Source organism: Chrysochloris asiatica, unplaced genomic scaffold (genome assembly GCF_000296735.1).
Source record: "Chrysochloris asiatica unplaced genomic scaffold, ChrAsi1.0 scaffold00086, whole genome shotgun sequence".
In the NCBI taxonomy this organism is placed as follows: domain Eukaryota; kingdom Metazoa; phylum Chordata; class Mammalia; order Afrosoricida; family Chrysochloridae; genus Chrysochloris; species Chrysochloris asiatica.
The window spans coordinates 3237769-3263955 of NW_006408604.1; the positions used below are offsets into that span (position 1 = coordinate 3237769).

Sequence of the window (26187 nt, forward strand, 5' to 3'; positions counted from 1 at the left end):
ATGATATGGCAAAATCAATAGTGATGAATGCTGCTATAATTAAGGTACCAAAACTTTAAACTGAAAATATATTTGAAAAGTAAATTATTTTAGTCTAGTTGCTTGTTAAATCAGTGGTATATAGCAATGATAAACAATACAAAGAGTCAGGAATATCTGTGAGGTATAATTGATGCACAGAGCTAGTGTGGAGAGAACAGCTGTTGTGAAATAGCCCATCTGGACTATTTGTCTTTTTAAACTAATGATTTCTAGTACTCTTGGTGGGTACAATGAACTTTTCAAATGCTTTTAACCTTTAGGTTAATAGTCTCATGAATAGTTCAAAGTATCTTTTGTTTTTAAGTTTAATAGCTAAGATGTGTCTTCACTTGCTATTTAGGGAGCTGCTCTGCCTAACTTATATAATTAAAAACAAAAACTCTACTATTGCAAAAATTAAGAAGAACAACAAACTATTATCAAACATCATAATGAATGTGAATAGACCCTTCAACTAAGAAAGCGTTGTTGTCATTCTTAAGTGCTGTTAAATTCCGAATCATAGCGACTCTGTATAGGGTTTCCAAGGAGCTGCTGGTGTATTCAAACTGCTGACCTTGTGGCTCACAGTCCAGTACTAAGCCTACAGTGTCACACCATGAGTTCAAACAAATGTATATACAGTCTTAAAAAGTAGTTTATAAAATCAATTTAGTTCAGATTGTTGTTGTTGCTATGAGGTGTCATTAAGTTAGTTCTAACTCATAGTCACCTTATGTAAAACAGAATGAAACACTGCACAGTCCTAAACCAGTCTCACAATTATTGATGAAATTGAGTCCATGTTTGCAGCCACTGTGTCAATCCATCTCTTGAGAGTCTTCCTCTTTTTTTGCTGACTCTTTACAAGGAGCTCTGGTAGCATAGTGGTTACGAATCGGGCTGTAAACCGCAAGGTCAGCAGTTCGAAACTACCAACCGCTCCGCGGGAGAAAGATGAGGCTTTCTACTCCTGTAAAGATTTACACCCTCGGAAACCCTGTACAGGGTCACTATGAGTAGGTTCCTACTCCACGGCACATAACAACAACAACAACAACTTTACATTACCAAGCATGATGTCCTTCTCTAGGGACTGTCCATTTTTAGATTGTTTGGGATACTAAGTAAGTCCAAAGTATCTGAGACAAGTCTTGCCATCCTTGCATATTAGGGCTGTACTTTTTCCAAGACAAATTTGTTTATTCTACAGCTGTTGTTGTTGTTAAGTGCCGTTGAGTAGGTTCCGACTCATAGCATCCCTGTGTAAGGTTTCTGAACAGCAGAACTGCTGCTCAAACTGCGTTTGAACTGCTGTCCTGTGGTTCACAGTCCAGTGCTGATCCTACAGCAACACACCAGAAATCTGGTTGTTGTTGTTATGTGCCATGGAGTCGGTTCCGACTCATAGCAACCCTGTACAGGGTTTCTGAGGCTGTAAATCTGTACGGGAGCAGAAAGCCTCATCTTTCTCCTATGGAACAGCAGCCCGATTCGTTACCACTACACTACCAGAACGCCTTAGAAATCTGGTAGTTGATGGTATATTTAATATTGCTCACCAACTTCATAATACAAATGGAACAGCTTCTTCTTTGGTCTTCCTAATTCACTGTCCAATTTCCACCCTGAAAATACCATTGCTTGGGTCATGCACATTTAGTCTTTAAAGTGACAGTTTTTTTTTTTTTTAACTCTTTAAAGAGCTCTTTTGCAGCAGATTTGATTAATGCAATATGTCATTTGACTTCTTGGCTGCTGTTGTCATGAGTGTTGATTGTGGATCCAAGCAAAATGAAGTCTTAAACAATGTCAATCTTTTCTCCATTTATCATGATGTTATTTGCTGATCCAGTTATGAGGATGTTTGTTTTCTTTATATTGAGGTGCTGTGCATATTGAAGGCTTTAGTCTTTGATCTTCATCAGTAAGTGTTTCATGTCCTCTTTATTTTGAGCAAGCTGGTTGTTTCACCTGCATATCACAGATTTTTAGTAAGTCTTCCTACAATCTTGATGCCAGGTTCTTCAAAATAGCCCAGTTTCTCAGATTGTATGCTCAGCATACAGATTGAATAAGTGAAAATATCTACCATTGATGCTCACCTTTCCTGATATTAAACAACACAATATCCCCTTGCTCTGTTCAAACAACTGGCTCTTGGTCCATGTACAGGTTAAACCTCTGCATAAGCACAATAAAGTAGTCTAGAATTTCCAATCTTCTTAATGTTGCCTGTAATTTTTATGTTTAACAGAGTTGAATGCATTTGCATAGTCAATATAACACAAGTAGATATTTTTCTGGTATTTTCTGCTTCCAGCCAAGATCCATCCGACATCAGCAATAATATTCCTTGTTCCACGTCCTCTTCAGAAACTGTCTTGATTTTCTAGTAGTTCTCATTAATGATTTGCAATATGCAGATGACAATTTTGCTTGCTGAAAGTGAAGAGGGCTTGACACACTTACTGTTGTATTCCTAGAACTGTTTTTAAGCTATCTTCAGAAAACTTTTACTTGTGTGTGATATTAATGATATTGCTTGGTAATATCTACATTCTATGGGTTCAAAGTGCTGGAAAGAAATCGAAGACTATTCTTTGTGAAGGGGTGGCCACTTATAGGAAAAAAATCTATGGTGGACTTGTATTAAGGCACTTTACCACTGGAACAATGACAAATGTTTGAGTCAATTAATTAGTTGCTATCAAGTCTACGGTGACCCCATGTGATTTAGTATAGATCTGTACTTCATAGGGTTTTAGTGGCTAATTTTTCAGAAGGCCTTTTTTTCAGTCTCTCTAGGTCAGAGTCCTGATATGGTGTTGTGGACTAATGTGTCAGACTGCAAAGTCATTTGAACTGCAGGATCGGTGGTTCAAGCTCACCAGCTGCTCCTTGCAAACTCTATACAGGGTCACTATGGGTCAGAATCGACTCAATGGTGCTTAACAAAAACAACAATAGGTGGACTTGAATTACAAAACTTTCAGTTCGTAATGGAGCACTTAACCATAAATGTAAAGAAAACAAAAATACTCACCACTGGACCAATAAACAACATTCTTATCAATGGAGAAAAGATTGAAGTTGTCAAATATGTCATTCTGCTCAGACAGACCATCAATACTCATGGAATCAAATGATGAATTGCATTGGACAAATTTGCTGCCCAAGACCTCTTTAAAGTGTTCAAGAGCAAAGATGTCTTTAAGAACTAAGGTGCACCTGATCCAAACCATGTTATTTTCAATAGCCTCATATGCAAGTGAAATTTGGATAATAAATAAGGAAGTTCTTAGAAGAATTGATGGATTTGAGGTATGATATTGGAGAAGAATATTAAAAGTATGTTAGACTGCCAAAAGAACAAATAAATCTGTGCTGGAAGAATGCTTCTTAGAATCCAGGATGTCCAGACTTTATCTGTCATATTTTGGATGTATTATCAGGAGGGATCAACCCCTGGAGAAGGACATCATGCTTGGTAAAGCAGAAGGTCAGCAAAAAAGAGGATAATCCCCCAATGAGATAGTTTGGCACAGTGGCCGCAGCAATGGGCTCAGGTGTAACAACAATTGTAAGGTTTTGTTGCTCATAGGTTTCTTTGCTTCCTATTTAAGGGCACCTGACAACAATAAAAACAACAAAAAGGACCCCTGTTAAATCAATTAGGCTGCCCTTTCTGGAATTTTTACTAGAGAAGGTTGCTCAATAAACAAAGAGAAGTAAATATGCTAAGCAGTTAATTCACAGCAACCGTGTATAGGAATTCTAAGGAGTGACTCTGGGTTTGATTGCTGACCTTTAGGCTAATGTTATTGTTAAGTGGTGAAGTGTTGGTTCCAACTTACAGTGATCCTGTATAGGGTTTCCAAGAAGCATCTGGTGAGTTTGAACCGCTGACCTTGTGGTCCCGTGACTTATTCCACAGCACCACACCAGGACTGCCTTTAGGTTAATTGCTTTTGTTGTTGTTGTTAAGTTCCTTTCAGCTGGTTCTGATTTACAGCAACTCTATAGGGTTTACTAGGTGCAGCTGGTGAATTTGAATTGGTGACCTTGCGGTGCCAATCAACCTTGCTGTCCTGTGCATTATACCACAGCGCCACACCGCGACTCCTTTAAGTTAATGTTGTTGTTGTGTGCCGTGGAGTCGGTTAATAGTCTAGTGCTTATCCTAGAGCAGCACCACACCAGAACTCTTAAACTGAGTATAAGGTCTACATTCCATTAGAAAATAGGCCCTAACAGTTTCTGTTGTTTTCCAAGGCGTGGTTTAAACTACATTTTTATCTTTCCCTCTAAGAATTTCTGGTTCTTGTTCTTGTTGTCAAAATACTTTACTAATGCAATCTTTTCTTTTTTTAATTTGACTTATTTTTTTCTTTTTTTAAGTTTGACATTTAATTTTGCTTCATGCTGCCTTAACTGTTAGAAGAGGAGGAGATCTTATACACATTAAGCCAGGGTTTCTGCATAGCAGAACAAATGGAATATCTGGGAATACATGGAAATTTTTCTCTCACACTTTTGGAGGAGGAAATAGATGAAATGAAAAGCACAATCTGTATGTAGGAGGGGAGGTAGGCAGGGAAGTATATGCTTAATGATCCCAGTTTGGTTTGTGAATTAGGTTATCAGTTTCTAAGAACAGCTAACCCGAGGTTTGACAGTGATAGAAAATTCTGCAATAACCCGTTTGAACGGCATTTTAATGGATGGTTGGCTTTGTTGCCTAGCAGTGGGCTCGGCAGAGATATTGCAGGAAAGTATCAATTTTCAGGGGACTGAGTCATGATACTTTCTGGATTCTATTCAGCAGCCCTCAGCTGTAAAGAGAGCAGAAAACTGTAAGGGAAGCAGAGGGAAGTTAACAATGATGTGGAAAACCTTTGTAGCTAGAAATCCAATTTTATCTTCCTTCTTCTCTAAATATCATTAATATAATGCATTTTTAAATTGATGTTGGAAATTCAGAATAAGTAACAGAGAGATCCTAATAAGTAATTTTTTTTTTTTTTTTTTGAACAGCACCGTCATGATCTATTGAGGTTCTTCCCAGTACTGGGTGAAATGTGAGATTGAAAGATTCATGAAGCTAGATATATGATGATCCAGGAATTCAGAGAATCGTTAAAAGGACAAGTTAAATACACATTAAATCATATCTAAAAGTAAAGATACATAATTGAGACTTCAGGGTAAAATATGGTACTAAGAAAGGCTTTTGGAGTTTAAAACAAGGAAGTCTTATGTGAAAAATTTTTGAGATGAAAAGGGATTTAAAAAAAAAGAGATTTAAGACTTTGGGGTGTGGGCCAAAATAGAAAAAGAGAGAAAGTGATGGCCAGAGAAGCACTAGTCAAATTAGTGGCGTCCCAGGGTAACAAGTATAGCAGATGCCAAACCCAGCTTTAGAGGGCACCTGGTGGTGGAGTGGGAATAATGGTTCTGGAAAGGAGCTCTGTTCTCTGTGTTGTTGTTGTTGTTGTTGTTGTGGTGGTGGTGGTGGTGATGGTGGTGGCGGTGTGCTATGGAGTCAGTGCCAACTCATAGCCACCTTGCATAGGGTTTCCAAGGCTATAAATCTTTATGAGAGCAGAAAGCCTCATCTTTCTCCTGTGGAACAGCTGGTAGTTTCAAATTGCTGACCTTAAGATAAGCAGCCTGACTAGTAACCACTACGCTACCAGAGCTACTTCTTGTTGTTAAGTGCCATCGAGTCGGTTCCAACCCATAGCAACCCTGAACAGGGTTTCTGAAGCTGTAAATCTTTGTGGGAGCAGAAAGCCTCATCTTTCTCCCGTCGAGCAGCTGAGAGTTTCGAACCGCTGACCTTGAGGTTCGCAGCCTGATTCGTAACCACTACGCTACCAGAGCTCCTTGTTGTTATTGTTGTTGTTGTTGTTGTTATGTGCCATCGAGTCGGTTCCGACCCATAGCGACCCTGTACAGGGTTTCCGAGGGTGTAAATCTTTACGGGAGCAGAAAGCCTCATCTTTCTCCCGTGGAGCAGCTGGTAGTTTCGAACCGCTGACCTTAAGGTTCACAGCCCGATTCGTAAACACTACGCTACCAGAGCTCCTTTTAGCTGTCTTTAAATTGAGTCCAACTCATACTGACTCTATGCACACCAAAACAAAACACTGCCTGGTCCTGTGCCATCCTCACAATTGTGCTTGAATCTATTGCTTCTGCCATGGTGCCAATCCATCTCATGGGGGCAGAAGTCCTCTTTTTCACTGATCCTCTACTTTACCAAGCATGATATCCTTCTCCAGGGATTTGTCCCTTTTGATAACATGTCCAAAGTATGTGTGGTGGTGGTTATTTGCTGTGGAGTCAGTTCTAACTCATAGCACGCCTGTATAGGGTTTCTGAGGTTATAAATTGTTACAGGAGTAGAAAGTAGAAAGTATTTTTCTCTTGGGAAGTATATGTAGGCTTGGGATAATTAAGATGTGAGAATTAGTGCTGGAGGAAGGATAAACAAAGAGCCCTTGGTCAAGTTACAGCCATTGTGGACTGTGGAGAGCCTTGAAAACATTTTGGTCAGCAGCACACACAGACAAGGGCATGAGCTTGAAAGAAATGATTTTGAGTGTACCCATCCATAGTGACCCTGTATAGGATTTCTAAGACTTTAAATATCTGTGGGCACAAACAACCTCATCTTTCTCCCACAAATCTGGTGAGTTTGTTGCACTGAACTTGTGGTTAGCAGCTTAATGCCAAGTTCACAGTGCCACTAGGGTTGTTTTTAAGCATATAGGGCAATGGTTAAGACCTTACACTTGAGAGCACGATGGAATGGCTAGATTGAATTTAGCTATGGCTCTTGCTGACTGTGTCCTTTGACAAACTGCTTAGCTTCCCTGGGACTTCATTTCCTAATCTAAAAGTGTGGATATAAATAGTTTAAACATGTTTTGATTGAAATAATCATGTATGAACTGGTACTCTAGACAAAATACTTTTTCACTTGCCCTCGTATTCCCACTAACCCACTTCTTTCCCTGAGCTGCATGAACAGTTAACCTTTCTACTAGCTTAAAGTTTGGCAGTTCAAATCCACTCAGGAGCACCTCAGACGACAGGACTGGCAATCTGCTTTTGAAAGGTCACAACCATAAAACCCTATGGAGTAGTCCTACTCTGTGCCCAGGGGTCACCTTGAGTAAGAATCACTTTCATATCAAACACCAATGACAATAACCCCACTTCTAAAAATATATGCATGTGAAGAATACCTATTCCTCTCAGAATATATTTAAAAGTTTAATTATCTGAAAATATAATACAATTTAAAGATCAAACATTAAAACACAAAAGGCATATAATGTTGTTGTTGCTAATTGCCACTAAGTTTGTTCAGGCTCATTCATTGTGGCCTTGTGTAGGATTTCCAAGGAGCAGCTGGTGAGTTCAAACAACCAACTTTGTGGTCCAGTGCTTATCCTATGGTGGCACAACAGGAAAAGGCAACATTTAATAGTGTGCTTGTTATGTGTCAGAGTCCCTGGTGCCAAACAAAAGGTTGGAGATTTTAGTCCACCTGGAGGAACCCCAGAAGAACAATCTACTTCTGAAAAAACCAGCCACTAAAATCACTATGGGGAACAATTCTACTGACACACATGCGGTTTAAGAGTTGGAGTAAACTACATGGCAAATGGGAATTTTTTGCTTGTTTTGTTTTGGTTATATGTCAGGTTCCTGTCTTTGTGTCTTCTATATAGTAATTTATTTAATCCTCATAACAACCCTTTATGAAGGTAGGAATGGATGTCCTACAAGAATTTTGTTTGGGAAACCTTACCTCATTGACCATATAGCCATGATCTTGCCCCTTCAGATGTCTTTTTGTTCCTTAAAACTCAACGAACATTTAAAAGGATCACAAGTTAAGACCCTCAAGGATGCCAATAGTACTGTTTTGATGTGATGTAAATCAAAGAGCACAGAATCCTTTGTGGGGAGAGTTAGAGAAATAGAGTCAGAGATATGTAGACCTAACTGAAGAAATGATACCTTCATATTTTTATATTTTTGTTTAATATAGTATTCTATGTTTTTGTAAACATACTTTTTGACTTTCCGTTGTATAGTCACTATCTCACTTGGGAGAAAGACATGCATCCAACCAATATACTAATTAAACTGATATACAAGGCAGTTTATAATTAAATTAATAAATTAAGTATAGAATAAATGTTTACATGTTCTATAGCATTATAGAAGAAAAGAGGTTCACTAAGTACTGGAACAGTAAGACATTTCATGAAGGATTTACTAGTTTCATTGCCCAGTGATTCAAGGAATGGGTAGAATTGAAAGGTTAGCTAAGACCTCTCCTTTATTACAGAATTTTATGATTCTTTGGGGGCATACCTGGTAAAGTTAGAGATGTGAGTTAAATAAAGTAGTAACAAATGTGCAGAGTTTTCCTCAGAAGATGTTCTGCTCAGAAAAGCATTCATTTGGGAATAATAGTGAGTGGAGGGGAGCAGTGGGTGGTTAAACCTAGATAATGACAATGAGATTATATATTCTTAGTATGTAAGAGGTAGGAAATGGAAATCAAGAAAAGTTCTTACACAGAGAAATGATGTTTCCTGGTTTAGGTGACTAGAAGACATTTAGTTTGCAATAGGGAACACAAGACACTACATAACATCCGCAAATGGGAAGATTACCCTGACAGAGGTATGCAGATGGGATAATGAAGTCTAGCTCACTGCTGGGAGGTGACTTCAGATCTACTTCTCACAATATTAATTTACTTCCTCTTGAATGGGAAGGAGAAATGAGTCACCTGTGCAAGCTCACCTATATTCAAGATTCTGGGTTTTTTGTTTGTTTGTTTGTTTTCAGATTTAGCCATAGTAGAAGTAAATGAATGGGGAGAAACAGGACTCTGGTGGAGAAGCAGAGCCAATTTACACTTTCTGTGGACAGTGCCTGAAAGAGCTTTTCTATTCAAATTAATATATAGTTTTTCCCTTTCTCAAGCACTAGGGAAACTGTTAGTAAACTGAAGCCCTATTATTACTCTGCCCATGTAATAGCATACCTCAAGCATATTTTCTACAACCCAACCATGTTTTCCTTCACTTACACTTTTCTTGTCCTTTCCATGTGTCTTCCTTTACCACCTCACCCACTGACATGTAGTCATTGTACTGGACATGTTGCAGCCCATTTTACGATCATCATTCCACTTAGATATGTACACTAAATTGGGATGGATAGCCTGAGGGAGCTATTTTTAATAACTTGTGACCCACAAAGCTTGGATGGAGGTAATGAACAAGAGGTATGCAGGTAGAACAAAGGGTTGTAAACTCTTGCTGATGAGGTCCCTGGAACTATTTAGAACTCCAAAGGGACATTACAGGATATATTAGGAATAGCCTTCTGCTCTTCCTTAGACAAAGTTATTGACCTTCTCATTGTTCTATGTATGTATATATGTATGTATGTATGCATGTATGTATGTCTGTATGTATTCACAGAAGTCCCTTTTCCCTAGCAGCTGAAATAACTCGAGAGTTCTTGAGCCATGAAACTAAGGGTGTAAAACATCTATCCAAATACTCAAGTTAGTGCTTTTTACCTCAGTTGTCAACTAATATTTGTTATTTTGTTAATGGATAAAAACTAATGCTTCTTCCTGAGATCCCTGTGTTATTAAAAGGCAATTTTCAAGACTGAAAAACAAAACAAACAGAAAACAACTCAACCAGATACCACTAATGAACCATTAATGGCAGATTTCAGAAATCAACTAAATAGCAGGAAGTTATATTTTTAACATGGACTCCTATAATATATTTGGTGTTCTTTAATCATATCATTTAGTTTCTAATATTGAATGTTTGAAAAATACTGGACTGAGGGATCAGATCTTGACCCTGGTACTACCTTATATCTTGCTACTTCTTTCAATTATGAGCAAGAAATAATTTAATTCTCTGGATCTCAGTTCTATCTTTTATATACTTATTATTAGAACAAACTATGAAGACTTTTTTTTAGAACAAATTGGTATGTTTCTGTCACTTTGTTTCTACTCAACTACAAGGGCAGCTTATCCCTTAAAATTCTTGAAGTAGAGATGGTTGGAAAAGTGAAATTCTCTAAGCATATTGGACTATTTCTCAAATAATTCTAATTATAGTCCTATACAATTTCGAAGAGGGACAGAAGTAAAACCTGTGTGGAAAGGTTTCATTTTAATTACTGTTTTCTCCCAAAGAACAAAGCATATGTTACATTAAAAATAATATAATACGTATTTAACATTTCCAGTGGAAATTATTATAAAAATAAAAAATTAGACTAAAATAAGAAGTCAGTAAGTAGAAAAAATTACAGGAGAGAAACAATGTTATAAATTTCTAGTTAAGCTAAGAAAAAAATTATGACAAACATCTATGGGTACCTAAGTATGCTAGGAATAATGCTATATATTAAATTTTTTTCCCAAAATACCGTATATTATAAAATGTGCCACTTTTGACAATGATTTAGGGTCTGACTGATAGTCACTGTATTCTGTCCAGATTTTTACCTTGATGTATATTAGTGTCTTCTTAGACTTATTTAATAAAAAATAGATTAAACACAGAAGATAGTCATAGGTCTTTTACCAAAAATATGAATGTTTATATTGTTTAGAGATGAAAATTGTGAGTCCAGATCTCCTCAAATATCACTTTTTATAAATTGTTTTTTCCAGCATAGTACAAATAGAACAACCAATTTATTTAAGTCAACTGTTGCTCTTTTTAGTGACCTTGTATTGAGCAATCTATTATATGAAGGGCTGTTTAGCAAACACTAGGATTCTGCAGAAACACTGATTAAGAATTTCTGCTAGACATTCACACTGTTTCCTTTTCACCCCTTAGAAAGAAAAACTACAAGTTGGATCCAGTTTCATAAAAGTGATCAATAATTCTGAAATCATATCAAATGCAAAATAAATGTCTGAACAACTCATAGACACATACACATTCACAGTTAATCTTACTTGGTAAAATAACTTGTTGCTTCTAGATCTGTGTCTTGTGGACGAAGGTTATCATACACATATTTTAGGTCTTGGATACTACTCAGCTCAGGCAATCCTGCAGGCAGCATCTTAAAAACAAAACAAAAAAATAATAGAATAAGGAAACATAAAACATTGCCAGTCACAGATAACATTGCAAGTCCTTTATGTTTGTAACCATCAATGGATATAAACACATGTTTTTTAGCTTCCCAAATTTAGTAGTAGAAGCAACAATAATGATCATGAAAATGTAAAGTACTGTGATTTTCAAAGTGCTTGCATATTATCAATTTGATCCTCATAAACCAGTAATGTAAGGATGAAAGTAATAAACTCTCATATCCCTATCCCACCTACTATTAGAAGAGAAATATTCAGAATGCCACAGTAGAAATTATGAGCTATAAAGGATCCCTAGTGGCACAGTGGTTAAGCACTCAGCTACTAACCAAAAAGTCAGATGTTCAAAACACCCAGCTGCTCTGAGGGAGAAAATTGTGGAACTTTGCTTCTGTGAACTCAGGAACCCTTAGGAACTGTCTGGGAAGTTCTATTCTATATGGTCTCAATACGTTTGCATCCATTCAACAGCAGTGGATTTTTGGGTATGGTGGTTTCTGGGTGACACAATGGTTTGCACTCAAGTGCTAACTGAAAGGTTGGTAATATGAATCCATTCAGAGGCACTGTGGAAGAAAGTCCTGAAGATAGCCATTGAAAATCATGCAGGGTATACAGCTCTACTCTGTGTACATAGACTTGCCAGGAGTCAAAATGGACTCAACAGTAATGAGTTTGGATTTTTCTTTTTGGATAATGTTAGAATTATTGAACCTACAATTTAAGATCAGTAATTTAAAAATATTTACTGATGAAGAAATATAAATATCAAAGACCACAGATTTTGGTGGGTTGTACCTCAATGTAAGGAAAACAAAAATCCTCACTACTGTACCAATAAATAGTCATGATAAATGGAAAGAAGATTCAGGTTGTCAAAGAGTCCAGTTTGCTTGGATCCACCATCAACACTTGTGGAAGCAGCAGTCAAGAAATCATATGACCTATTGCATTAGGCAGATCTGCTGCACAAGACCTATTTAAAGTGTTCAAGAGCTAAGATATCAGTTTGAGGACTAAAGTGCAGTTGACCCAAACCATGGCATTTTAAACAGCATCAGATGCATGTGTAAGTTGGACAATGAATAAGGAAGACCATAGAAGAACTGATGTATTTGAGTTATGGCATTGGAGAATAATTTTAAAGGTACATGAATTGACAGAAAATAAAGAAATCTGTGTAGGAAGAAGTTCAGACAGGATGGCAGATAGGATAGAGGTTCAGTGAAGATCTCTGTCAGCAATAACATGGAATACCAGGCAAATCAGGGTCAGGGGAGAGCGCCAAAACTCTGAACTACATATGTAGGAATATTCTAAAAGTTTGAAGACTTATAGCTAGTGGAACTTGAAGCAGAAACAAGAAATCTTGTACTTTCGAACCTGCTGGATTAGAACCCCGGAGCCGACAACTTGGGTGAGACCAAATGGCAAGATCAAGTGGGGAAGCAAGCAGACCTGCCATGGACTAATGCCTGCTGGAAACTCAGAGAAAAAGGTGGACAATATTTTTTGTTCTGATTTTTTTGGTATCTGTTCATTGGCCTCTCACTGTCTGCGTACTTTAATTCTGGTGACTGGGGGAGGCGTGCCTGAGCGAGTGGACACCCACACATCCACCACTGGAGGGTTCTTCCACTATACATACACACAGAGCCTCTCAGCATTTAAAGGGACAGTCCCTGCTTAAAACACACCCACAGTGCAAGACAGCCACAGCTGGCCCTAAACTGTTTATTAATAGGGAAAAGGCCGGAACTGGTTGTGGAGTGGGAGAGAGACTAAAAACAAAGCAGGCTGAAAATTAAATCCTGAGGTACAGCATAATAACCCATAGTGGCATCTTGAAATTTATCAGGCGGCCTTGAAGGCAAGAAGCTGAATAAGGATATTAAAGTCATACTCATATTAGGCTACAATTTTTTTCTCTCTCTCTCTCCTCTCTCTTTTATGTGATTATAGACTACAGTATCCTATCTGATTTTTGTTTTCTGCTGTTGCTGTTCTGTTTAGTTTTGTGTTTTGTTTGTTTGTTTGTTTGTTTTTTGGTTCTCCCTTTTACATTTAGAGGACTCTTTCTCTTCCTATATTACCCAAGAAGAGACAGCAATTGCTGTCATATAGTCAAGCTACAATCACACCCTATAAAACTCCACAATCCAGGCAAGAACCAATACCAACTGCCATACACCAGGGAGGCAGACAACACCTGTGAAAGTTACTCTGAGTTAAGCAACAAGAAGAGTGAAAAGGGAAGCCCACCTCTTGATCACATCTACCTGGAGGCAATCAGGAAGCATAAAAAAGACCCTCATGATCATATAGATTGATGCAGAAAAGACATTTGACAAAATCCAACATACATACCTGATAAAACACTCAACATAGTAGGAATTGACAGGAAATTCCTCAACATAATTAAGAGCATATATACAAAACCAACAGACTACATTACTCTCAATGGAGGGAAACTGAAAGGAACCATACAAGGATGCCCTTCCCTCTGCAAACAGGAACCAGACAAGGATGCCCTTTGTCACCACTCCTATTCAATACTGTTCTGGAAGTCTTAGTAAGAGTTGTATGGCAAGACAGAGAAAGAAAAGGCATCCAAATTGGAAAAGAGGAAATAAATTCTACTTGCAGACGATATGATCCTATACATAGAAAACCCCAAAGACTCAGTAAAAAAGCTACTAGACTTCATTGGAAGATTTAGCAAAGTGGCAGGGTATAAGACCAACACCCCAAAATCAGTTGAATTCCTCTATACCAATAACAACAGCACTGAAAAGGACATTAGGAAAGCAATACCATTTACAATAGCTGCCCAAAGGATGAAATATCTAGGGATAAATGTAAAAGAAAAACAAAGGACCTATACAAAGGAAACTACAAAACACTATTACAAGAGACTTACAAATATGGAAGAATGTAACATGCTCCTGGATAGGAAGGCTTAACGTTGTGAAAATGTCAATACTGCCCAGAGCAATTTACACATGTAACGCAATCCCAATCCAAATTCCAATGGCGTTCTTCAAAGATACGGAAAAGACAATTACACACTTTATATGGAAAGGACAAAGACCCAATATAAGCAAAGCACTGCTTAAGAATAAGAATAAGAATAAGGTTGGAAACCTCTTGCTCCCTGATTTCAAAATTTGTTACACGGCTACAGTGGACAAAACAGCTTGGTACTCATACAATGAAAGATACATTGATCAATGAAACAGAATTGAGAATCCAGAAATTAACCCATCCACGTACAGCCAACTGATTTTTGACAAAGTACTTAAATATATCTCATGGGGAGGTGATAATCTCTTCAACAGTGCTGGAAGAACTGGAAAGTGATATGCAAAAGATTGAAACGAGACCTTTACCTCACACCTTATATGAAAACCAACTCAGCATGGATTAAAGACCTAAATGTGAATCCCAGAATTATGAAGGCCATCAATGAAAAAATTGGGACAAATGTGAGGGCACTGATTCAGGGAATACACAGACTACCAAGCATTTTGAAAACTACACAAACAAAAGTAGACAAAATAGATGGTTGGGACATACTAAAAATTAAAATCTTATGTGCATCAAAAGACTTCACCAAAAGAGTAAAAAGGGAACCCACAGAATGGGGAAAAATCATTTGCAATGACACATCAGACAAGAGACTAATTCCTAAAATCTATTGGAAACTACAACACCTCTACATGAAAAAGACAAATAAGCCAATTAAAAAATGGGCACAACATGAACAGACACTTCACCAAGGAGGAGATCTGGGAAGCCAACAAACATATGAAGAAATGTTCACGATGACTAGCCATTGTTTTTGTTGTTTTTAGATGCCATGGAGTCAGTACTGACTCATAGCTACCTTATGTACAGCAGAACAAAACACTACCCGATCCTGGGCCAACCTCACTACTGTTGCCATGCTTGAGCCCATTGATGCTGCCCCTTGGCCAATACATCTTGCTGGGGGTCTTCCTCTTTTTCTCTGACCCTCCATCTTACCAAACATGATATCCTTCTCCAGTGACTGGTTCCTCCTGACAATATGTCCAAAGTATGAGAGACAAAATTTGGCCATCCTGACTTCCAAGGAGCACTCTGGTAGCACTTCTTCCAAAACAGATCTGTTTGTTCTTTTGGCAGCCCATGGCACTTTCAATATTCTCCTCCAACACCATAACTAAAAAGCATCAATTCTTCTATGGTCTTCCTTATTCACTGTCCAGCTTTCGCATGCATATGAGATTATTGAAATACCATGGTTTTGGTCAGGAGCACCTTAGTCCTCAAGCGGATATCTTTTCAACTGCCCAAAATGCACTAGCCATTAGAGAGATGCAAATCAAAATAACAATGAGATATCATCTCACACCAGCAATAATAACAGCAAAGATAAAAAAAAAAAAGTAGAGGACAATAAATGCTGGTGAGGATGCAGAGAGACTGGGATGCTCCTGCATTGCTGATGGAATTGCAAAATGGTCCAATCACTCTGGAAAGGAATATGGCACTTCCTCAGAAGGTTGGAAATAGAAATAGCTTATGATCCGGCAATTCCTTTACTTGGTATTTGTTGTTGTTGTTGTTATGTGCCATGGAGTCGGTTCCGACTCATAGCGAACCTGCATAGGGTTTCTGAGGCCATAAATCTTTATGTGAGCAGAAAGCCTCATCAACAAGGAAGCTGTAAGCCACCACATAACATGGATGAACCTTGAGGACATTATGTTGAGTGAAATTAGTCAGTCACAAAAGGAGAAATACTGCATAAGACTACTATTGAAAAAGACTAAGAAAAAGAACCCATACTAAGAGGGTTAAAAAAAAAAATCTTCGCTGGTTACTGGGATGTGGAAGGTGGGGTGAAGGTAGGGAATACACACAGGATAGTTTGGGTGCTGGGGAAGGGAGGAATTCACAAAAAGGGAGAAAGGGGTGGAAGAACAAGGCAGATGGGAGAACAGTTAGGCAAGTTTGCATGGGCTAAGTGGGACAGAGGCAAATAATGATGTATGCATAACCTTGGAACAACAGGGCTCTGGGATATAGGAATTGAGGCATAGTTGAATGGGTAAAAGGGGGGAAATAATGTTAAGATGCTTGGCTGTCTTTTGAATTTTGGTTCTTCTCCTTGCATACCATTGTAAAATAGACATTTGAGGAGGAGAGAAAGGATTAGCCAGAAATATCACCATAGAAAGCTTATAAGTCTGTCTTCTGCCTAGAACTTAATTGAATACCTAAAATAGGGCTACAACTGGCTCAGTGAAGGAGGCTCCCTGTGGAGTCTTTGCATTGCATAAATCCATAGCTGGAATCTTGAACTACATTCAGAATTTTCTGAGGTGGGAAATCTCCACTTGAAAGGACAAGCAGAACAGCCTGGAGCATCTAGAAGAACAGAAGATACTTCTTGAAAGAAAGACTGACAGGAAAAATACAAAACAATAACAGCAGTCTGACTGATTACTACACAAACAAGCAAGTTGCTCGCTCAGGAGACACCAATGCAAGTGGTCAGCTCCCCTCAGGGCAACCCTCCTTCCAAGACAGACTCAAGGGGAATACATGAGCAGCCATGCGGTCTGACTGATGACCATGTTGGTCACTGATAAGGGGAAGTGAGGGTAAAACAGTAATGAAGCTGTGAGTTAAGTCCAACCACATTCAATAGACTCTTTTGAACCTGGGTGGAGACCTGATTGGCCAGAAATATGGCAAGACCTGGGGACTCCTGGGCCCAGGGACGGTGACATGGCCACAGAGGACTAGAGTGGAGATTGAAGTGTCCACCTGATAAGAAGAGAGGGCATATGCACAAGAACATCCAAACTTGTAGATAATACCCAATTGTCCTGGCTTCAATGATTGGATGATCAGAGCTCAACCAGAAGAAGAAAGAAAAGGAAAAAAAAAAGAGTAATCTGATACAATTTGATGAATTTGACCTACACCTATGGATGCAGTAGCTCAAAAGAGAAAACAAATCTTTACAGTGAGGATCATTCCCACCGCCTTGGTACACAGAATAGACAGGGATGGAAAACTTGGACATTGGCTGCCCAAAATGGGAGGGCTACAAAGGCAAGAAGTGACTCACAAGTTTTCAAGAGGGAGCCTAGATCCAGAGGATGCTGAGGACGGTAGAATCTATACCGAGCAGTATGCAATCTGTCTGGGTGGGGCTGATGAAAGGAGATGGGGATAAGACTCCCGTGGTACAATAGTGAATAATTGCTATCAGGACTGTCTGTGAGGGTTAGAATTGTAAAGGTAGATGTTTTGTTGCTAAAGGAGGGGAGTGATTGACTTTGCAGTCCAGGAGCAGAGGCTCCTCTGACCATCAAGGAAGAAGAGCAGAATGTGGGACCCTACCTAGAGAAACAGTGATGCAAGAGATGGAGGTAGAGATAAAGACATGGAGAGATGCAGCAGCTGGGGACTCTAGACCCAGAGAGGGAGAGGGGCTATGTACTGACAACTGAGGAGCAGCCTTGCAGGGTATATCTTTTGCTTGTTTCATGATGCATGGAGGGGGTTGTAATCATGGCAATGAAATGATATACAATAGGGTAGGATGAATGTAAAGCTAATATTCTCCCATGTAAACTATCACATGATTAACAATAAAAACTTTAAAACAAAATTAAACAAAAGAAGTACATCCAGATGCTCGTTAGAAGCCAAGATAACTAGACTTGATCTTTCATACTTTGGACATATTATAAGGGGGAACCAGTTCCGGTAGAAAACATGATGCCTGGTAAAATGGTGTGTCAGTGATAATAAGGTGGACCCCCAATGAAATGCATTGCATAGTGGCAGCAATGGGCTCAACCATACCAGCAATTTTGAGTACGACACCTAAGTGGGTGGTGTTTTGTTCTATTGTACATAGAGTTGCTGTGGGCTGGAAATGACTCAATGGCACCTAACGACAACAAATCTTGAAAAAAGTCCCTATGACTTTTCTTATTTCTGAGGTAGGTGTAAAAATGTCCAATATGTTCTGGGAGAATCAATGGCTAATGAATGAGAAGGATTTCTGTATATTATAAACTATTACACAAAAAATTAGATAACAATAACCATTTTAGTAAAGTAAAACTTAATGTCCAAAAAGCTGTAAGTGAAGTGTCCTGTTTAAATGATGTGTAAACTCAGAGAATAAAATGTATGCCTCTGATTCTTAATCCTTAATTTTTTGTGTGTCGTTTTGTGATTCACACTACCAACAGTACAGTTTTTTTTTTATAGTTAGTTACTACTTTTAATAAAAATTTTCACAATGATGAAATATTTAGAGATGAAATTATACAAAGAACTGGGTGTTTTTCTTCAAGAAATTTCTTTATTCTTATTTTGTGGGCTGAGGTGATGATATTCTGTTTAGATATAATTAAAAAATCTTATAAAAGGTAGATCTGAAACTAATGTGAATTTTAACAAAGAAAGAAAGAGAAGAATATTATCAATAGCTCTCTGATTAAGATGAAAAATTGTTTCCTGCTCTGGATGTTGTTAAGTGCCATTGATTCATTTTTTACTCATAGGTACCTCAGGCATTGTAGAGTTATGAACAATGTTATAAAACATAAAAATAAAGGGGAAATTGAAAATTCGGTTATGGGATATGGGTGAAGTTATGAATGGCATGATGAACTCCAATTGAGAAAAAAAAAAATGGATTTGAAACTTTTGTTCCACTATCCCACCCAGGTTGACAGAGCAGCAAACATACAAGGGTGAGTCAAATATTATCCATACTCTGGTTGGAGAATTTATTTTAATCAACTATTAGAAAAGACAAATACATAATTTTTAACATAATATCCTTGCTTTCAATTCATTTTTCCCATCTGTCAACAAACTTTCATATTCCCTTATTAAAAAATGTTTTAGGTTGTGCTACGAGTCACGAATACGCTGCTGTCTTTACTTCTTCATCAGAAGTGAATCTTTATCTTCGAAGGGCTGCTTTCAGGGGACCGAACAGGTGAAAGTTCAGTGGAGTATGATCAGAATTATAGGAAAGATGCTTTAACACCTCAAAATGAAGGTTTTTTTGTAAAGTGTCAACAGTGTATAGTGTCAACAGTGTATGACATGTATTGTCATACAAGATCACAGTACCCTTGGATAGCAGTTCTCTGTGTTTAATCTGAAGTTTAGGCTCCAGCTCTTCAGTGATCATCTCACTATAATGATTATGTTGATTGTTGAACCTTTTTCCTAATAATGTTCCAATATTGGCCCTGGAGAATCCCAGAAAAGTGTAAGCATAATTTTCCAGCTGATGGTTGACTTTTGAGCTTTGTCTTGGTTGGCGATTGAGGATGTTTCTCTTCCATAATCTGCCATTTACTCTCAGGTTTGTAGTGATGAATCCATATCTCGTCACCAGTAACAATTTTCTTAAACTTTTCTTCCTTCTAGGATCAGTCCAAATTTTGTTTGCAGGTATCCAAGCGCTTCTGTTTACGCTCTTCTATGAGTTGTTTCAGTACCCATTATGCACAAACTTTTGAAAACCCAAGTCTGTCATGGATTACTTCATAAGTAGATGCCTGGCTGATTGGCAAATGATTTGCCACAAAATTCAAATTCATAATGTCTAAATTTGAGCAAATTCTCTTCTTCCAAAATCTTTCCCTTCTTTTCCCTATTTCATATCTCTACTCATACTGCCACCACTGTCCAACTAATAAGTTAATATTTTTTTTGGTTCTCTCTTCCCAATTCTCATTGCCAATCACTTAATTCTATAAAAACTAACTCAACATTTTCCTTTTTTCATCCCCCCTGCCACTGCAATTATCATTGTCTTTCTTTAACTCTTCATCTTCTTTTGTCTATATTCAATCATGTTATTGTTGTTGTTGTTGTTATTGTTAAATGCCATCTAGTCGATTCTGATTCATAGCAACTCTGTGTAGGGTATCCAAATGGTGTCTGGTGACTTTCAGCCGTGGACATTGAAGTTCAAACTAACCTTGTGGTCCAGTGCTCATTCTAAAGAGCAGCACCAGGACTCCGCTTCAATCACATAATCTATCTAATCATGTAACCTCTGAGTTATCTGTCTAAGTTCATTGAGGTTGCTTCATACATTACAGACAAATAAACTTCTAAATTCTACTGTACTGAAGTCCACATTCCTCATTCTGTTCATAAATGACTTTCATAGTCTAACTGTAATCTGTGACCTTCTTTTAGCCTTATAGTCTAAATACACCTTCATCTGTGTAGTAAACTGGATCTATTTGATTATTTCAACTTCCAAAATAAGTCATACCCATATTCTTTTTTGTTTTTATATATGTATACATTTATTTGTATTGTGAACTGAGTGACAGTTTATATGGGAGAACATTGGCTTTACACCATCATTTCATTGCAATGATTACAATATCCTCTGCACTTCAGCATTCAACAGTATTTGCTTTCATTCCCTTTGCTTTTTGTGGGGGGTGGAGGAGGTGAGGGGACATACACAAACACTCAGGAATATAATAATTTAAACAAGCAAAGGACACATTATGCAAACCTGCCTCCTGGCCACTAGCTCTCAGTCCCTCTCTTTCCATGAGTCTAGAGTCCTTAGCTGCTCCCTCTCTCCATGTCCTCATCTCTGCCTCCATCTCTGGTGTCGCTGCTTCTTTGGATAGGGTCCCTCATTCTGTTTGTGCTCTTCACCATTGATGGTCCTAGGGTCCTATGTTTCTGGACTGTAAGATTAACTACTTCCCCACTATTGTTACAAAACTTCTGCCTTTACATTTGTGACAGTACAATTAGTCATAATAATAATTACTATTGACGTACTAGGAAGAAAGACTGATGAACTACTTCCGAATATTTAGTCACTGAGAAACTTATGAAAAGAAGAGCAACACTGTCAGATATAGTGCTGGAAAATGAGCCACTCAGGTTGGAAGGCACTCAAAAAAATGCAACTAGGAAAGAGCTGCCTCCTCAAACTAGGGTTGACCGTAATGAAGTGAATGGAATAAAGCACTAGGGAGTGAAGCCCATGGGACCTTCATTTGTTGATGGGGCACAACTCAAAATAAAGAGAAACACCTGTAATTATCCATTAATAATCAGAATATTGAATGTAAGAAGTATGAATCTAGGAAAATTGGAAATTATTAAAATGAAATGGAATGCATAAACATAGATAGGCATTAGTGAGCTGAAATGGACTGGTATTGGCCATTTTGAATCTGATAACCACATGGTTTACTATGGCGGGAATGACAAATTGAAGGGGAGTGGTGTTGCATTAATTGTCAAAAAGAACATATCCAGATCAGTCATGAGGAATAATGCTGTCTATGCTAGGATAATATCTATGTGCCTACAGGGAAGCCCAGTTAATAACACTATTATTCAAATTTACACACCAACCACTAACGCCACTGAGGATGAAATAGAAGAATTCTACCAACTTCTTCAATCTGAAATTGATCAAACATGCAATCAAGATGTAGTGATCATTACTGGTGATTGGAATGCAAAGGTTGGGAACAAAAGAGGAAGGATCAGTAGTTGGAAAATATGGCCTTGGTGATATAAACAATGCTGGAGATTTCATGATAGAATTCTGAAAAATCAATGATTGGTTCATTTCAAATACTTTCTTTAGACAGCATAACAGACGACTATACACATGGACCTCTATACAAATGCATAGAAATCAAATTGACTACATCTGTGGAAAGAGAAGATGGAAAAGCTCCATATCACCTGTCAAAACAAGGCCAGGGGCAGACTGTGGAACAGACCACCAATTACTCATATGAAAATTCAAACTGAAGCTGAAGAAAATGAAAACAAGTCCACGAGAGCCAAAATATGACCTTGAATTTACCCCACCTGAATTTAGAGATCATCTGAAGAACAGATTTGATACATTAAACACTAAAGACTGAAGACCAGAAGAGTTGTGGGATGACATCAAGAACATCATACTTGAAGAGAGCAAAAAAGTCTTTAAGAAGATAAGAAAGTAAAGGTCAAAATGGATGTCAGAAGAGACAATGAGACTTGCTCTCCAGTGTAGAGATGCTAAAGAGAATGGAAGAAATGAGGAGGTACAAGAGCTGAACAGAAACTTTGAAAGGTCAGCTTGAGAAGACAAAGTCAAATATTATTTTAAAAATGTGCAAAGATCTGGAGGCAGAAAACTAAAAGGGAGGAACATGCTCAGCATTTCTCAAGCTGGGGGAACTGGAAAAAAAAATCAAGCCTTGACTTTCGTTATTGAAGGATTCTCTGGGCAAATTATTGAATGATGCAGAAAGCATCAAAAGAAGATGTAAGGAATACACAGAGTCAACTGTACCAAAAGGAAATGGTTGATGTTCAACTGTTTCAAGAGGTAGCATATGATCAAGAGTCAAAGGTAGTGAAGGAGGAAGTCCAAGGTGCATTGAAGGAATTGGCAAAGAACAAGGCACCAGAAATTGATGGAATAAAATTTGAAATCTTTTAAGAAAGTGAGATGGCACTCACTCATCTCTGCCAAGAAATTTGGAAGACAACTATCTGGCTGACTGATTGGAAGAGATGCATTTGTGCCCATTCCAAAGAGGGGTAACCCAATGGAATGTGGAAATCATTGGACAATATTTTTGATACCCCATGCAAGTAGTTTTACTAAAGGTAATACAGAAATGGCTGAAAGCATACATCGACAGAGAACTTCCAGCGATTCAAGCAGATTCAGATGAGGATGTGGAATGAGGGATATCATTGCTGATGTCCGATGGATCTTGGCTGAAAGCAGAGAATAGCAGGAAGATATTTACCTGTGCTTTATTAATTATGTAATGGCTTTTAATTTTGTGAATCATGAAAAGCAATGGACAAGATTGTGAAGTATGAGTATTCCTAAGCACTTAATTGTGCTTAGGAGGAATCTGTACATAGACCAAGAGGGAGTTGTTCGAACAGAACATGGACACACTGAATGGTTAAAAATTAAGAAAGGTGTGCGACAGGGTTGTATTCTTTCACCATACTTATTCAGACTGTATGCTGAGCAAATAATCTGAGAAGCCGAGTTATATGAAGAAAAACGTGGGGCATCAGGATTGGAGGAAGACTCATTAACAACCTGCAATATGCAGGCGATACAACCTTTCTTGCTGAAAGTGAGGAGTCCTTGAAGTATTTACTGATGAAGATCAAAGACCTTAAATATGGATTTCATCTAAATGTAAAGAAAACAAAAATCCTCACCAATGGGCCAATAAACAACATTCTAATCAATGGAGAAAAGATTGAAGTTGTCAAGGACTTCATTCTTCTTGGATCAACTATCAACACTCACGGAAGTAGCAGTCAAGAAATCAGACGACGTATTGCACTAGGCAAATCTGCTGTCAGGTGCACCTGACCCAAGCTATGGTATTTTCAATAACCGCATATGCATGTGAAATATGAGGACAGTGAATACGGAAGACTGTAGAAGAACTGATGCTTTTGAGTTATGGTGTTGAGGAGAATATTGAAAGTGACATGGGCTGCCAAAAAACAAACAGATCTGTGTTGGAAGATGTGCAGCCAGAGTGCTCTTTGGAGGCCAGGATGGCCAAACCTTGTCTCTCATACTTCAGACATATTGTCAGGAGGGACCAGTCACTGAAGAAGGATATCATGTTTGGTAAGGTGGAGGGTCAGAGAAAAAGAGGAAGACCCCCAGCAAGATGGATTGGCCAAGTGGCAGCATCAATGGGTTCAAACGTGGCAACAATTGTGAGGTTGGCCCAGGACTGGGCAGTGTTTCACTCTGTTGTGCAAAGGGTTGCTATGAGTCAGTGTGGACTTGATGGTACCTAACAACAACAACAATTGAATCATTATAATCTTATCCCCATCTCTTTTCTCCAGACCCATCTAGACAACATGAAAACTATTCAGTAGGGACTCTATCTTCCCCCACATACTCTTAAACTAAACTCCCTTTTGAAACCTTGTAATCCAGTCACTTTCTGCTTTTATCACTCCCTCATTGTAGGTAGCCAATGTGTAAGTTGCCTGTCCCCAGCTTCCCTGTATACAGAGGGGATAGGATTGATACTTGATATGAAGACTTCTTCCCCTTCTGTTGGTATTTTGAGCTACTACATCCATGAGTATAGGTCAAGTTCATAAAATTGGAGCAATATACCCTTGTTTCCTTTATCAAAAACTGTTTTTTAAAAATCTTCTTGTAGTCGAGTTCTGATTATTAAGCCATCGAGGCTAGATCAAATGGGTGCTATCTGCAACTTTGGGTGTTCTTGTGCGTCTACCCTCATTTCGTATCAGCTGGATGCTTCATTCTTAGCTCTAGCCCTCTGTGGCTATGCCCTTATCCATGGACTCAGGAGTCCCCAGGTCTCACCACACTTTGGACCAACCACCCCTTCCTCTTCTCGCTCATCTCCAGGTTAACAAGTGTCTATGGAACATGACTCACCATTTTGAACTCAGACCATTTCTTCATTGCTGCCTTTCCCCCTCTTTCACTTACCAGTAGACCAATGTGGTGGCCAGTAAGCTTACATGCCTGCTCATGCAAGCAGCATGTAAGGGTTGCTATGAGTCGGTATGGACTCAATGGCACCTAACAACAAGTCCCTGAAAAGACTTGATTGCTTCCCAGTGAACTACGTGCTTATTCCTGTAGTAGCCAATAATACCACATTTTTGTTTTGGGTTTTCCCTGCAGAGCTTTCTTTGAAGATGTATCTTCTGTTACTCTAGCTGTCCCAGGCTGGTCTGCTTATCCTTTCTAGTGGGAATGTCCCATTTCAGAAGGTTCTGGATGGGCATGCCCATATTCTTTAAGCTCCACGCGTATGTTAATGCTTTCTGTTTGTCAGGAATGCCTTTCCTCTCCTTCCTTGTATATTGTATTTCTCAAGCCTCAGTCCAAATAATTTTTCCTCGTTGAGGCATCACTGAACCTCTCAATATGATTTAAATACAACTTTCCTTTTTTACAGTACTTACTGATTACAATGCTTTACTGTGATTTATTTATGCATGTTTGTCTTATTAGATTTTAAGTTCTTTGAGAATAGGAACTGTGTTTTTATTCAATATTGAATTGTCTGTCTTTGTTACCTAACATGGTGTCTTGCAAATGTTGTTGTTGTTTAGTGCTGTTGGGTCACTTCTGACTCAGAGCGACATTGTGTAGGGTTTCTGAGGAGAGGCTGGTGAGTTTTAACCCTTGACCTTGTGGTTAAAACAAAATTTTGCAGTCTAAAGCATTATTGGGAAGCTAAAGTGCCATACCAGGTCTCCATTGTGTAAATGGTCAGAACTGAATCAATGTCTGTGAAATAATGAATGAGTAGATGAATTCATAAATACGTGAACCTATTAGTCATGGTGTGATGCTGTAGGATAAGCACTGGACTACTAACATCCATGTAGGAAGTTCAAATCCATCAGCGGCTCTTGGAAACCCTATACAGAGTTGCTATGAGTCAAAGTGACTCGACAACACTTAACAGCAACAATGTTGTTGTTGTTGTTGTTATGTGCCGTGGAGTCGGTTCTAACTCATAGCGACCCTGTACAGTTTTCCAAGGCTGTAAATCTTTATGGGAGCAGAAAGCGTCATCTTCCTCCCACCAAGTAGCTGGTAGTTTCGAACTGCTGACCTTGTAGTTCACAGCCCAATTCGTAACCACTACACTACCAGAGCTCCTTCAGCAACAACATTAGGCATTGGATATTCACAACCATCACATTCAATCCTGACTACACACTTATCAAAAATCAACCATGAATTGGAAAACACATTCTCAATGGCAATTAAAATCCAGATTAATTTTATTTTCTATTTTAGTCCTTATTTTTTCAACTGTTTTCCCTGTAACCCAAGTTAGCATATGCCTAGATTAATTTTTATCCAATCAATATTATTCTTAATGTTATAGAGATAACTGAGAGCT

At 38.3% G+C, this 26187-nt stretch overlaps 1 protein-coding gene across 1 annotated transcript in view; it reads right to left on the reverse strand.

Annotated features, from left to right (window-relative positions):
* PIK3C2G (phosphatidylinositol-4-phosphate 3-kinase, catalytic subunit type 2 gamma) overlaps window positions 1–26187 on the reverse strand; it is a 517177-nt gene that overhangs the window by 139110 nt on the left and 351880 nt on the right. The window contains exon 24 of the mRNA XM_006866018.1: window positions 11063–11172. Within this exon, the coding sequence (XP_006866080.1) occupies window positions 11063–11172 (110 nt within the window). The remainder of the gene's footprint in view (window positions 1–11062; window positions 11173–26187) is intronic.